Source organism: Marmota monax, unplaced genomic scaffold (assembly GCF_021218885.2).
Source record: "Marmota monax isolate L192 unplaced genomic scaffold, Marmota_monax_Labrador192_F-V1.1 WCK01_AAM20220418_F8-fsc00211, whole genome shotgun sequence".
NCBI lineage: Eukaryota > Metazoa > Chordata > Mammalia > Rodentia > Sciuridae > Marmota > Marmota monax.
The window spans coordinates 2,176,137-2,191,514 of record NW_026694080.1 but is presented as its reverse complement, the minus strand read 5'-3'; the positions used below and the strand labels follow the sequence as shown (position 1 = coordinate 2,191,514).

The 15,378-nt window shown below is 52.7% G+C and overlaps 1 protein-coding gene across 7 annotated transcripts in view; it reads left to right on the top strand.

Annotated features, from left to right (window-relative positions):
- The first annotated feature begins 752 nt into the window (after positions 1 to 752).
- The window catches only part of Itpr3 (inositol 1,4,5-trisphosphate receptor type 3), a 63,800-nt gene continuing 49,174 nt past the window's right edge, over positions 753 to 15,378 (top strand). For 3 of the 7 annotated variants that reach the window (XR_006856116.2, XR_009228637.1, XM_046464375.2), the window contains exon 1: positions 1,598 to 1,952. Coding sequence is in view for 4 of the 7 variants with exons in the window: in XM_046464375.2 (XP_046320331.1) it covers positions 1,864 to 1,952 (89 nt within the window). In the remaining 3 variants the exon portion in view is untranslated. Of the gene's footprint in view, positions 868 to 1,597; positions 1,953 to 2,342; positions 2,574 to 15,378 lie in introns of those variants that run through there. The other 4 variants (XM_046464372.2, XM_046464371.2, XM_046464370.2 and 1 more) reach the window with 3 other exon arrangements.

Sequence of the window (15,378 nt, the reverse complement as noted above, 5' to 3'; positions counted from 1 at the left end):
TTATTTTGTAAGTAAGTTTTTGCCCTATTGGGAATTGAACCCAGTGGTGCTCTACCACTGAGTCTTATCCCCAGCACTTTTTATTTTTCATGTTGAGACAGGGTCTCCCTAAGTTGCTCAGGCTGGCCTCAAACCTGCTGTTCTCCTTACTCAGCCTCCAGAATCATTGGGATTACAGGCCTGGGACACTTGGCCTGCTTCTTTGATACATTTTTTTTTTTTTAAAAAAAGCAATTTAGCGGATTACAACCAACATTTAAAACAATCGAAAAAGAGTAGAAAATATCGGACTGCATCACAGGTCATAAGGGTAAGTATTGTTTTATGAAACTATTGTTTTTCATATACATAGATTTGTTATTGTGGGCCCTGGTGGAAAAGCTATGAAACACCGGACTCAGCGATTCTGGAGGTGTGCTGCCTGCCTACATTTTAAGTTTTTTATTAGAAAAAATACACACCCAAGGGGCTTTTCTCCTCCAGCCGGGGTCAGCAGCGGGCTCTTGGCTCAGAGTTGTCTCCACCCCTCCCTGGGTCTCGGTTCTTCCTGCTTCAGTCTCGAGTTCCCACCTCCCTTTCTCCCAGGGACAAACGCCCCCCCCTCAGGAAATGGGGGGGGGTCGGAAGGGAGTAAATGTGATCGAATGGGGGTGGCAGTGGGCACTCTATCTCGGGAGTTCAGATAAAAGCACTAGGAAGCAAACACCCCAGCATCCGCACCACAGAACAGAAAGTAGGCAGTAGGCGAGCTGGGGACGACAGTTTGAGGGCAGGACCTCTGGCGGAGGCGCCGCAGCCGGTCACTTCCAGAGGGCCGGCAGCCGGACTTGTCAGTTCAGCGCTTGGGTGCGCTATTAACTAGCCAAGGTAATTTTCTCCCCCTCAACTCCATTTTTTTTTTTTTTTTTAAAGGAAAGACAGAAGAAGCCAACAGTTTTGGAGCCAACTCCTGGAGAGGGAGCGGCTGAACTGATTCGGAAGTTGGATCCCTTTGTACACAGGAATGCGGAGAGAAAAAAACAAAACCCACCCCATTGCTTAATTTCCCCTCCAAGTCCGAGCACTTTCTATTGTGCAATGAAAAGTCTTTTCACGTTGAGAAAAACGAATCCCGATTTGCGCTGCAAAGGGATGAGCGCACCCGTAGGCGCTAGACGCCCCTCAGCTGGGCGCTCTGCGGCGCGTCCTCCGGGAGCCGCTCGTGGCAGCGCCCGCGGGGGCGCTGAACTCCCCCTCCTGGGGGCGCCTGCACGGGTTCTCCGCGACCCGCGGGCCGAAGAGTAGTCAGTTCGGGAAACTCCGAGGGCGGAGAGCCCCCTACAACTGCTGGGCTTCCCGGGGACGGAGGTTCCCCGAGCCAGCAGGAGCTCCGGGACTCCCCAGAGTCTCTGGAACGTCTTTGGGGGTCAGGAGGCAGGCGGTGCGGTCCTGGAGGCCGGGCCCGGACGCGCGAGGGACGCGGAGCCCGGGAGGCGGGCCGGTGCACATGGGTGCTGGCGGGCGGGCCGCGGCGGGGCGCGGGGGGGCCGGGGTGTGGCCTCCCCGCCTCCCGGGCGGGATTTGCATGTGTGTGTGACGGCCCTAGACTTCCTGCTCCTTCTACGCCGCAGGTACGAGCGGGCCGGGCCGGGCTGGCGGGCGGCGGGCGCGCCAAGACGCGGGCACCTCCTCACCCGGACCCGGGGCCACGCGGCGCCTCCTCCCGCTCCCGTGGCCCCCAGCCCGCCCCGGCCGCCCGGAGTGCCGGGCTCTGAGGTGGGAGTGCGCCCCTGGTAGCTCCCCGGACGCCTCCGTCCTCGGCACCCAGTCTGGCCGCACGCCCCTGGGCAGTCCTGCTGCCCCGGGCCCCGGAGGGCCGCAGCCATGAGCGAAATGTCCAGCTTTCTCCACATCGGGGACATCGTCTCTCTGTACGCCGAGGGCTCGGTCAATGGCTTCATCAGCACTTTGGGGTGAGTGAGCTGAGCTGAAGTGGGGCGCGGGCAGGGAGGGGACGCCGAGGGCCCGGGTGCCAGCTGCGAGTGTCCTGCCGCCGCGGCCCGCTACCTCTCAACAGAGGACCTGGACTCCTCCAGCCTTAAGGAGCGAGGGAAGGGCTCGCCTCCTTTTACAGAAAGGAAGTGAAATGTTTGTTCAGGTAGGAGTCGGGGGCCCGGCGGGAGTTGGCAGGAGGCGGCCGGTCGGCGGAGCTTCCACCCGCGGGCGCACGCCTTTCTTCCGAGGGGCCAAGGTTTGCTCTCAGGTGGACCCGCTGGCGAGCAGGTGGGTGGCTGGGACGGGAGGTGGGGAAGGCATCGGGCCTGGAGTGCTCGGCTCGGGGGTGGGGCCCAGCTGTGGGGGGTGCGCAGGCTCCCCCTGGAAACCGGAATCCTCTAGCTACCCATCCAGTGGCGCCTTTGAGGGGTCGCACCTTCTCCTCCCCGCGCTCTCCCGTCCCGCCTCTTTCTGTAGGACCGTTCTCAGCCCTCCCCTTCCAGGCGACCCAGGTTCTGGCCGGCTGCCCACCTTCTCCCCGCCTCTACTCGTCAATTTCCTGTTCGGCTCATCTGGCGCCCCTGGGTCCCTGATCCCAGGTTCTCTAGAGCGCTTTACAAACATTAATTAATTCTGGTCGCCACCCCCTAGGGTCCCGGATAAACAGGGAATCAATTCTTGCCCCTGGAGACCTGTAGCAGGGATGATGCAGGGGCAGAATTAGGCAGAGAGAATGGGTTTATCTTTAGAGTAGTTGGTCCACTGTAGCCTTGGGTGGGGTAGAGCAGTTTGTCCCCCTCTCCTGCCAGGCTCCAGGGCAGGGCCTGCTTCTTTTGTCCCATTTGCAGTCTGGGGACCTGTGTTCAGTTCTCTCATCCTACCAGCCACACCCACCTATCCTTTACAGTCAACCCATTCTACTCTGCTGACCCCACTCTGCTGGACACCAGCCAGCCTCCCAGGAGATGCCTCCTCTTTGGGGGCTTTGAAGTCAGTGCTGGCACCCTCAATCCAGGGCTGGCTCTGGACTGGGTTGGGTCAACCTGATGTTGGGAGGTGGGATGCACCTAGCTCCCTTGGTATTTTCCAGGGTTGTTGGGAGTTTAGCTTTAGCTGCTGGAAAGGGAATCCTCCAGGGCCTGCTCTGCCCGCAGTGAATTCCGACTGAGAATTCCAGCACATCCTGCTCCTTTATCTCTGCATTACCCAGGCTCTCCTAGTCCCCTCCTGGGTCAGGTGTGATCTACCCACTTCCCACTCAGTTGGATTCCTCCTGTTCAATTCCATGGAGAATAGGGGTGGAGCCACATCTGGGCCAGCATTTGTGCAGGCCTCCCCCAAAGAGCATGACCAGGCCCTGGCTGCCCCTAGGCCAGGGCCTACACATATTAGGTACAGAGTCGACACCTCAGAGAATGCTGAGGGAAGGACAGTGCATGGGAGGTGAGGGGGAGAGTGGTCGCCAGAGGTGGAAGACTCCCCCCTCCTAGCATCTGAAGGACTCTGGGGACCTCTGGAGACTTTTGGGAATTCACTGTCTCCTGTTGCTTAGTGGCTGACTCAGGGCGGACCACACAGTGGGTGTTTTTTAAGTTTCTTGAGGATACCCTCCCCTTATGTATTTTGCAGTACTGGGGCCTGCATGAACAGTACATGAATCCACAGGCTCATGCATGCTGGGTAGGAGCTCTACCATTGAGCTACATTCCCCAACTCTTTTTATTTTGAGACAGGGTCTCACCAAGTTGTTCAGGTTGGGCTTGAACTCACAATCCTCTTGCCTCAGCCTCCTGAGGGATTACATGTGCACCACTGAGCCCAATACCCGTGAGACTTAACAGAGACCAAGAAAACATCTTATTTTCCTCTAATATGGGGTTCCCTCTGTTATCTCTGTTACCCTCTGTTACCTCCTGATTTAACTTCCTCCTACCGTGACCCTTCATGCACCAGGAACAGCTTTTTCCAGTCCGCCTCTATCCCAAGGCAGGTACTGTGACCTGAGAGCCCTTCTACCCCAGGACCCCTCCCTCTGCAAACACCTCCAGCATTGATGGACATCCACTCTACCAGCCTGGCCCTCTATCACCAGAACGTGCAGGCCCCAACTTACTCTGGGTTTTTCCTCTTCTCCCTCTGCATATACCTGAGAGTCCAGGTGAAGTTCCTGGAACCTGTCCCTGTACTCTTCTCTTTACCTTTGCTCCTGTGATGCTCTGCCATGCCATTCAGCTGCTAGTTTCCACCTGAGTAAGTCTGTCCCACCCTCTAAGACCTACTGCAAAGTGGCCTCTTGAAAGATCAGCTTCCTCACCCATTCCAGGGAAGAATTAACCCCTTTTCCTCTATGTTTTCAAACTGTTCTGTACAAACTGCTCTCTGGTGTTATTCAGATTTTGTCTGAGGGTTCCCTGTAGGCTCATCTAATGATGGGCACTAATGCCAGAATTAACTTATTAATTACACCATCCATTTGGCACCTGTTATGGGACAGGCAGAGTACTGGGTGCCAGAGACTTGGTGGTGAATAGGAAGCTATGCTTCCCACCTTTTTCAAACTTAGAGTCAATGAAGGAATGGTTTGTAAGTGGTGTAAATCATGGATACCTTGCAGTTTTACCATCACTGAGAAACTTGGGGGAAATACTGAATCTCAGACCCTGCGCTCAGTCCTACTGAATCAAAGCCTGCATTTTAATAAGATTCCCAGGGGACTGGTAGGCCAAAGTGTGAGGAGCATGCTGTAGATGATTCTTTGCTCCGTTCTCTCCACAATCTTTCTGCCTCCATTCCTAACTCTGGCCCCTGCTGCCTTTTCTGGGGCTATTCATGGGTCTTGAACCTGGGAGACTGATATGACTGAGGTCTTGGGCTGGTGCAGTGCCCAGTGCCTGCTGTCTGGGAGACTGCATAAGAGTTGGGTGAGATGGATTTGTTGAGGACAAGGGTGACCTTAGTGGGTAGAGGGCTGGGTCAATTGGTGACCTTCGGTGGGGTAGGGAGGCTGAGGCAGCCTTCAGATTCCCACCAGAACTCTTCAGGGCAAAGTGAAGGTGACCAGTTACATTCTCCTGGATAATTTGAGCTCCGTGAAGATTGTACATTAACTCTGGAGGGAGGATGGGAGGGGTCTGGGGAGTGGATCCTGCAGTGGGCTGATACTGCTGGCCGGCAGGGAAAGCAGGCCCACACCTGTTCTTGGCAGGAACGTGTGGTCAGGGCTCTGCCTCGTCCCTCACCTAGGTGGAGGCAGTGGAGGCAGGGCTGGAACAGCTAATCAGGTCCAGCAAGTGGTGGAGGATTTGATGTGGCTCCAGGCCAGCAGCTAAGGAGAACTGGTCATAGGAATATAGAGTGGACCCTTCAGTATCTCATGTCCAGTCCCCTGAAGATCTCTGTTGAGTGGCTAGAGGGGTAGCCCCAGACCCTCAAGGAGTGAGCTGGGGGAGTGCAGGTGAACTTGGTCTTGAAGGTAAGTGCCCAGCACTTATCAAGGAGCTTCTGCCCACCCAGGGCTGGCCTGGAGCACCACTGGGGCACTCTCAGGGCCTCTGGACCTGGATCACCTAGACTGGGCGACTAATGCGTAGGGTCAGAAGGGTCCCTGCCTCCTCCCATGGGGTTCCCTGTCCCTTTTCCATCCTGACCTGCTTCCTACGAAGGTGGGTGCTGGAGATCAGGACCCAAGAAATGTGGGAGTAAATGTGGAGAAGCCCCAGGGTCCCCAGGGTTAGGATACTCACATAGGGGGCCCCAGGGCTTGGCTCTCAGCAAGGGGGTCTATTTCAGTTCTATCACTAACTTGCTGGATGTTTTTGACAAGGCCCTGCCTCCTCAGAGTATGTTTCTGTCATCCTGTATATCCTCTAAGGTGCTCCGGCTGTACCTGAGAAACTGCTGGGGATCTTTCAGAAAATTTTAGCTTCCAAGTCCCATGCCATATCAGCTGTATCAGCATCTCTAGGGGTAGGATCTGGGTGTTGGATTCTTTAAAAATTCCCCAGGTGATTTTAATGTGTACCCAGGTCTTGGATCCCTGAATGGAAAGTCTTCCCAGACTGACAGGCTATGACGAAGCCAGCCTGCTGGGTCTCCTGCCCTTTGAGTCCAGAGAGCCACTTCTGTCCTCATCAGACTTCATTAAGCTATTCAGTGATCAGTTATGGAGCACCTACTATTGCCAGACATTGTTTTAGGCACTGGGGAATCAGTAGTAATCAACCTGAGTGCCAGATTGTTGCATTCAGTGCAGTGGGGAGAGTTAGAGGATTCACAAGGGTCTTTGAGCCTAAAGTCTCTGAGACACATCTAATTCCACGAGGAGGGACTGCCCCTCCCAAGCTGACCGCATTCCCCAGGCAGATTTCAGACCTGCCTTGGCTTTCATTTAATTGTGATTTCACTGGAACAAGATGTTAGACTTCTGTTCTATAGCTCGAGGCAGAGGCTTGGCCTTGGCTAGCCTGATCCATGCAACTCGTTTTATGAAAATATGTATTTATTTTCTGATTAAAAAAATAATTCATGTTTCATGGAGAAAACTTGAAAAGCTCAAATTAAAAAAATTACCTAGAATACCACTGTGACTTACAGTAATTAATATCCTATATAGATCTTCTAGTCTTTTATATACCCAAATAAACATTTGCAAACATATCAAGCTGCACATACGGCTTCGTATCCTGGCTTTTTTTGGATACGGCAATCTGTCTCTTCCCATGCCAACTCACCATTGTACGGCTGCGTAGCATCCATGATATGGCGTTCCTTAATTGATTTAAGCAACTCTCATTCAGAGTAGGTTTGCGTTGTTGTAGACAATTCGCCCTGAACATCCTGGTGCACATGTGTCTAGACACTGTTCAGTTATCCTCTGAGGGTAACATCTCAGGATGGAGATCAAGGAGGAGGCACATCTTTTGCCTCACAGGCTCCCAAGCTGCGTGTTTCTCTGGTGGTGGGGGGGGGCGGAGAAGGAACTCTTGCCACCGAGGGTCTGACCCATTTCATGTCAGCGTTTATGAGTGTTGCACTAGGGGGTGGGGAGAGAGACCAGCCTTCGCCCTAGGGGTTGGGTGTGGTGGAGGTTCCAGACAGCAGGATGGAGAGATGGGGAGAAGGAGGGCATGGGGTTGGCTGAGGATAAAAATGGTCCCAAGCTTCCACCTTGGACTCCTTGCCTTAAAGAATCCTGTTCTAGTCACTTGCCCACACTCTGCCCTGCCCTACATTCCTGACCCCACATCCCTTCCCTGGTTTGGCCCATGGGGCTGTGGCTTGGGTTGGGGGTGGGGAGAAACATGCTGGGTTAGGGTGGGGACACACCAGCTTTTGGCGCTCAGCTTGAGGGGAGGTTTCTGGGTTTCACAGTGCTCTCGCACACTCTGGAATCCTTGCATGGCCACCTCCAGCCCTGCTCTCTATACCTTATCGCAGGTTAGGGTTAGGGTGGGAGTGGGGCTGAGAGGGGAGGGGAGGAGTCCTGGGGAAGGGAGCAGAGCAAAGCCCGACTCTTCACTAAGTTCATCTCAAGCCTCTGAATATGGAGCTCTGAGCCCCCCTCCCTCCCGCCAGCCCCCAGTATCAGGCTGATTAAGCACCCAGGGATGCTTAACCACTGAGCCATATACTCAGCCCTTTTTTGTATTTTATTTAGAGACAGGGGCTCACTGAGTTGCTTAGGGTCTTATTAAGTTGCTGAGGCTGTCTTTGAACTCGTGATTCCTCCTGCCTCAGCCTCCTGAGTTGCTGGGATTACAGCATGCACCACCATGCCTGGCCCTTCTGAGCTTTAAGCTTTCTGGGGTCAGTGGTACCCAGCATCAGTGCTTGAAGTCACACTTCCCTGCAGTCAGGACCCCTGGGGTTACACAGCAGGGGTTCAGGGAGAGGAGGTTGTAGGGTCTTTCAGATCAGGGCAGGTGGGAGAGAAATGGTCTGAGCAGAAATGAGACTGGGCTTCACCACAGCTAGCCCCAGATGTGGGGTGGGGATGGGATCAGGTGGTACCACATTGCAGAGGGGTTTCTCTTTGGGGAGACAGGCAGGAAGAACTCATTGCAGGTGCTTCATTGAGGAAATCAGATGGTCACAGGGAGCATGGTGCTGTTTTTTTTTTTTTTTTTGGCCAGCAGGTGGGCAGAGCCAGAATGGGCAGCAAACATAAATCTCAGCTCAGGACCAGCTGCAGATGCTGGAGGCAGACACCTGTGCATATTTGGTTAGCAAATACCTTTCCTAGCCTCCGTCAGCCAGCCCATGGCCCTTCCTCCAGCCTGCAGGAGAGCCAGCATCTGAGTCTCCAGCATCTGAGTCCAGACCTTGATGACAGGAGTGATATGGGTCATGGCAAGGAGAATTAAGTCCATCTCAGAGAAGATGACAATGATGATGATGGTGACTGCCGTTGGAGTTTACAGATCATTCACAGGTGGCTCTGGCCTTCACCTATGCTGTCCCTTGGACTTCTTACCACCAGCTGAGGCCTAAGTGTAATTCAGGAAAAGGACGGAGAACTATTTAGAACACTCATTTTTCCACCACCTAGTCTTAATAATTTTCCCCATTTCCCCATAGTTGCTACATTTTTTTTTTTGTAGTACTGGGGATTGAACCCAGAATATTCTACCACTGAGCTTTATCACTAGCCCTTTATATTTTCAATTTTGAGACAAAATCAGTTGCTAAGTTGCTCAGACTTGTGATCCTTTTGGCACTATGCGTGCACCACCATGATTATTATACTTTTTTTTGCTGAAGTATTTTATAGTAAATTATATACATTCCATTTTTTCACCTCCAAATATTTCATTCAAAGGTATGCTCCTATGTAACCACAGTGCTGTGACCATACCAGTCATTTCCTAATAGCATCTGGTGCACAATCCATGGTAAAATTGTCCCCAGCCTGTTTTTGATCACTGGTTTCTTTAAATCAGCGCCCTGTCAAGGTCCATTTGTTACATTTGACACTTAAAACCTCTAGAGTCTCCTTTCATATAAAACAGCTCCCCCCACCAGCTCCCCCACCATGATTCTGAGTTCCTGATGAGGTGGGAACTACCCAGGCTGCTTCACTCTCTGGATCTGTCAGGTCACTGTGCTGCTCTGCTTCCCAGAGAGCTCTGTGGAGGTCTAGAGCCAGGTGGCCTGGGCCAGAGGGTCTGCCCTGCTGAGGCTCATACAGTCTTGGTTCATCCATCAAGTGGCACAGGTTGAGTGTCCAGTTCTGGGTGGAGAGGCCTGGGCCTCGTAGGCCAGTATGTGAGGCAAGGGCAGGCTGAGTGGCCCATGGTCACTTCTTTTTCCTGTCTCTTCTCAGCATTCCCTCTTGCCTCCTGTTCCTTCTCCTTTGCCCTTATGGATATGTCTTCCTGTGCCCCTAGCAGCACTGTGGAAACCCTAGGAGTTGCCATAGCCCACCTGAGCCAGAGGCCCAGACTTGGCTGATACACTTGCTGGTGACCTTTATTTCTGTTGGGCCAAATTTGGTTGTTGTTGCTGTCCTTCTGGAGAGACTCTTGGGTTCTCTGGTATAATGCAGTTTACTGTATCTTCTGGGCTTTAAGCATTTTTCTTTTTCTTTCTTTCTTTTTTTTTTTTTCAGTACCAGGGAATGAACCAATGGGGTGCTTAACCACTGAGCCACGTCCCCAGCCCTTTTTGTATTTTATTTAGAGACAGGGCTCACTGAGTTGCTTAGGGCTTACTAAGTTGCTGAGGTAGTCTTTGAACTTGTGATTCCCCCTGCCTCAGCCTCCTGAGTCGCTGGGATTACAGCATGCACCACCATGCCTGGCCCTTCTGAGCTTTAAGCTTTCTGAAAGCATGAGCCATGCCTTTGTTTAAATTCCATATATTCCCTCTGGTGGCACAGGGTGGATGATGGGTAAAGATTTGTAGAGGTAAAGGGTGCTTTTATTGGGATGTAGAAATTAATTTCTTTTCTCTTGTGATCCAGAGAGAGACACCAGCCAGTGCATATGTTTCCTTTTCCCAATATTCTGAGTATCTGGAGAGAGTCCCTTGGGCCCCCCCTATCTACCACCAGCCCATTAGTGCACTTCTGTTGGAAGTGGCCTTCCTCAGGGCTGGTCTAGATGTGTGGGAGGTGGCTGGTATCTCTGGGAAGTGGCCAGTGGCCCAGGCTGGTAGTCAGGAGACCTGGATCTGGAATAGCTATTCCATCAACCCATAGGACCACAGCTGGTCAGTATCTCCATGTCCCAGTTTCTACAGCTAGATGGAGGAGGGGGCTTTTCAGGGTCCCTCTGGATTTCCCCAGTCTGTGATTTCCCCTCCCTTGGCTGCTGTGATGGTGGCCAAGCTGGTAGGTGCAGGTTTTGAGTCAGGCTCTGTTATAGTCACCTATCCCACTTCTATATGGCTCCCTTCTTCCTCCTCCTTATCTAATCTTTCCAGACACACTGACCTGCCCCACTTCCTTTCCCAGGCTTTTACCTGGATATCAAAGTCCACCCTGGGTGGAATGGGGCCGCCCAGGTTCTGGGATGCATTTGTCTTCCTTTCTTCCTTCAGATCAAGGTCTTGGGGAGTGGACCATTTCAGGGACAGCACCCTCTTCCACATCCTTCTAGAGCATGCTATCAGCCAGCTCCTCTCCTTACCATTAGACTGGTCCTGCTCCCAGGTGATCTTCCAGGACCTCACTCACACCCCACTTCCATGCCCTAGCAGGGCCTGGACAGGTCAGACTCCAACTGGTCTTGTGCCTCCCAGTAGATGAAGGACTCACAATAGGGACTATCCTCAGGATTCTGAGTGGCTGATGTTCCCGAGTTGGGAAAACCTGATGCACAGATATAGACCTGTGGCTCATGTTCTCTGAGCACTCAGCCTGGTGGGCATTAGCTTTCTGAGGATGGGAACCCCACCCAGCGCCCCAGGATCGCTGAGTTGGAATAAGGTTTTATTGAATAGATGGAGTCTGGGTTGTTTAAGTGCCATCATCCAGTCCTCTGTGTGGCCCAGGTGGATCCTTCCACTTTGTGGGATTCACATGGGACTATAGTAAGAATAGAATGAGATATTGGATGTAAAATTGATTTATAGGGTTCCACACATAAGGGCGTGGGTTTTTCCTAAGCGATCTTGGTGGGGTGCCTGCGGCCAGTAAACAGGAGCATACCTGTGGAGGGAATGGCCAGAAAACCCTGCAGGAACCTAGCGGGAGTCCTTGAAGAGAGCAGGATGCATCTGGGGTTCCCAGCATGAGTGAAAGGCGAGAGGCAGAGGGTGAGACTGATGGGCGTTGGCCTTCTCTGGGACTTTGAGCCTAGGGACCCTGCAGGAGTGAATAAAGCATGTGCCACTTCACCCTGGAGATCTCGGCTCTGGTTACAGCCCCAGCGCCAGGTGCGCGCCTGTGGCAGGGCTATTTTAATAAACACAGATGCTCCCTAGGAGGCGAAATGTCGGGGGGATTACGACGGGAGGGGCTGTGCCACCCCGTGGGGAGGGGTCCCCTGGGGCCTCCCTCCGCGAGTATCCGGGTATCCGAGGAAAGCGCGGGCGCGGGCAGCTTGACACCGCCCCTCCCGGGGCGCGCCTGGCGGAGGCCCAGCGTCCCGGCGGCTGCTGGCAGTCAGAGGCAGGCCGGGGCGAGGCCGCGCTTGCCCTCCCTCGGCGGCGGCTACACGTGGGGCGGCGAGTTTCGCTCCGCCGCGGGGGCGAGGGCGGGCCGGGAAGAGCGCGCGAGGGCAGCGCCGGGGCGCGGGCGGGAGGGACGCCCGGCCCGATTAGGGCTCCGCCACCGGCGGGTCCCTGGCCGCTCTGACCGCGACCTTGTCCTCCCAGGCCCCCCTGCATCAGAACTCACCTATCTGGAGTCTTCGGGCCTCCTGGTCCGGGGTCTGGCAGCCCAACTGATGGGGCTTCCCTGTTTATCTGCCTTTGGCTTTATGCTAGTCCCTTTCCACCCTCGCTCACCAGGGCGCACCTACAGGGTATGCATTGGTCTTAATGAGTGCACAGAAGAATGGGTGCAAGGCTTGTGGAGGGCCACTCTGGGACCCTGCAAGCATCTCTTGAATGGCCACCTTCTTTGGCCACAACTAGGTGGGGGTAGGAGGACTGTGCCAAGTCCCACGTGGAGAATAAAAATAGGAAGGCAAGGTGCCACTCTGAGAAGGTCTTGGGAGGAGTACAGATTGGAGCCCCGTGTGGCCAGGTGGTAGTGACTTTGCTCAGAAGGCAGCTCTGATGGTTAGGTGGTCCTTTCTCTGGCCTCTCAAGTCTTCACTTCTGGGCTCAGGGTAGAATGCTTGCCCAGCATGTATGAGACCCTGGGTTCCAGCCCTGGCACTGCAAAGAAGAAGAAGAAGAAAAAAAAAAAAAAAGAATCAAGAAATCAAGTCTTCACTACTGACCTCCATACTCTCGGGGTCCTATCTACCCCTGCGCATTGCTTGCAGCTTGCTTTGCTTTTTGACCCTGCTCCCTCATACAGCCATGCCTGACTCTTGCAGCTGCAAGCTTGGCATTTTTCTTCCAAGCCTTGTCTGCACACTCTGGAGGCCTCACTTCTCTTTCCACACCTTCCCCTTCTCTAAGTGAGTTCACTTTGCACTCTGGCACTGGATATGGAAGAGGGGGACTTCAGAAGCTCTGCCAATCTGGGCAGTGGCTGATGAACATCCACCTAACCACCAGGTGGGTTTGTGCCAGGGAGGTAGGAAAAGCAGGTGAATATCCACATTTGCATGTCTTTTTTTCCCAGGAGGAGTGATCCAGACAAAGGGCAACAGGAGCAGGCATGGAGGGGTCCTGGATTAGGATGGGTTTTCCAAAGACAGAACATCTCTGTGGAAGAGGACTACGGCCTCTTTCTCTTTCCTCCTCCACAAGACCTAGTGCACTGGCCAGGTGGGGGGCTTGTGGGGTTACCCCTGTCTCCCCTCAGAGACAGGATTTCCACCCCTGGCAGGACTCAGTCCCAGACCCTGGTCAGTGCTTTCTTTCCTCCCCACCAAGATGGATTCATCTTGTGTCCTCTCAGATTTTGCCAAGAGAAAACTGATTCACTAATGTCTTACAGGAAATTCTATGCATTATTCAAGGCCCTGAGCTGCTGCTGCTTCTGTGCCTTGTCTGATTGGTCATACTCTGACCTCTCCCATCCCCAAATCTGGACAAAACCTACAGCGGTACTGCCAGTTGGCACCAATGCATATTCCTGATATCATTATTCTTCTGAGTATGTGACTTGTCTTCCCAATGAGATTTTCGGCTCCCTGAGGCAGGGACCTTATCTTTTGCTTCTCATGTACTTCCCTCCACAGCTAATAAAATGAATTAATTTACTCACTCAATATGTATTTCGTGTTGGCCGCTCGCCTCTGCTGGTCTGGGTGCTGCGGATACAGCAGGGAGCAAAACACACATCCCTGTCCTTGTGGAACTTACATCCCATGGGGCGGGAGTGAGGGACAGTAAGCAAAATAAGGACAATTCTGTAGAGCTGGCTGAGTGGTGACGTAGATGCTTTGGGAGAACAAGAGAGCAAGAGGGGCCTGAGGAGTGTGGAGGAAGGAGAGCACAATTTTAAAAGGGATAGAGAGGGAGTGTCCACATGGGTAGGGGTATCTGAGCTGAGATGTGCAGGAAGTGAGGGGGTCTAGAGGAAGAGGTTCCAAGCAGAGGAAAGAGCCAGTCCAAGCCACCTGGGAGGTTTGAGGAGCCTGGGGGAAGCTGTGGGGCTAGGGCACAGTGGACTGGGGAGGGGAGGAGATGAGGTCACTGAGATGAGTGGGAGGATCATGTGCCATCTTTGGTGTCACTCTCAGATGGGTGGTTTCTGAGCAGAGTGCTGTCCTTATTTATTTTTATTTTTATTTTTTGGAGCTGGGGATCAAATCCCAGTCTTTGCACTTGTTAGGCAAGTGCTTCACCACCGAGTGCTTACTATGACTTATCATTTTTTATTTTTATTTTTTGGTCCTGGGAATTAAACCCAGGGGTTCTTTAACACTGAGCTACATCCCCAGCCCTTTTTATTTATTTATTTATTTATTTATATTTTGAGACAGGGTCTCACTAATTTGTTTAGGGCCTCACTACATTACTGAGACTGTTCTTGATTTTGTGATCCTCCTGCCTCAGCCTCCTGAATTGCTGGGATTACAGGCGTGTGCCACTTAAAAATTTGCCTTTTAAAGGGATCCTTGTGTTACTTTGTGGGGTTCAGGGTTAGAGGGCAAAGAGGAAGCCCAGAGACCAGTGAGGAGGCAGTTACTGCAGTGCAGGTGAGAGTGTGGGGCCTGGCCCAGGAGGGTGGTGGAAGTGACGAGAAGTTGTTCTCATGTATTCTGAAGCCAGAGCCCACAGGGTTTCCCAGCAGGTTGAACTGTGAGGTGTGGGTGGTAGAGGATTGGTCTGAGGTTTCTGACCCAAGCCCTTGGAGGGATGGAGTTGCCAGACAGAGATGGGGGCATCTTCAGGAGAAACACTTTTAGGTGGAAGATTAGGAGTTTGGTTTTGAGCTGCTAGTGGATTCCTGAGCAGAGATGTCCAGTAGGCAGTTTAGGGGAGGATGGACTTGGGAGTCATCAATGGGAATATTAGTAACACTTCTGAGCCCGTGAGTGTGGCCAAATGTGCTGGAATGTGAGTGCAGATGAAAGGAAGAGTGCTGGAAGGGGAAAGGAGGTTGAGGACCCTCACCTCCCACCCCTCATCATGAGGTCTGCAGTCTATCCTTTCCCCTCTCCGTGCTCTACTTTCCCTGCCTTTAAAATGTAGGTAATAACTAAGTAGATTTAGAAAACTAAACAGCAATATATGAAAACATTAGGTAACTTTCCAGTTCTCTGCAGACACCAACTGGATGTTCCACATTCAATTTAATTCTGACACTGTCTGCCAGGAGTTGGTGCCAGATCCCAACTGCATCCCAGGATGCCACTCAGGTCAGCCAGATGGAGGAGGTGCCTAGGATGAGGCAAGGGGCAGGGTAGAGCTTCCACCCCTTCTGGGCCTTACCACCCTCTGGCATCTCTCTGTGGTCATTGGGAAGTGCTCTGAACTTGTCTTTTGGATTTTCCTGGAACTTCATTGCCCGTTGGTGATGAAGTCAACCTCCTGTCAATCTCCAGCTCCTTCTTCCACTTCAGAGGAGGTTGTGATGGCTGGTGGGGCTAAAGTTTCCACCTCTCCAATCATGTGGTTAGTTCCACTGGCAATCAGCACCTCACCCCCATCCTTAGGGGCTTTCCAAAAGGCCCCTCATTAACATAAATTTAGGTGTAGTTGAAAGGCACTTGAGATGAACAAAATTCATACCATTTCACCCTTACTGCTCTAGAACTATTCCAAGAATGGGAAACAGAAAATCCAAATATTATAACAAAAGATAATCTTATCTGTCTTATCACTTAAGAAGTTAAA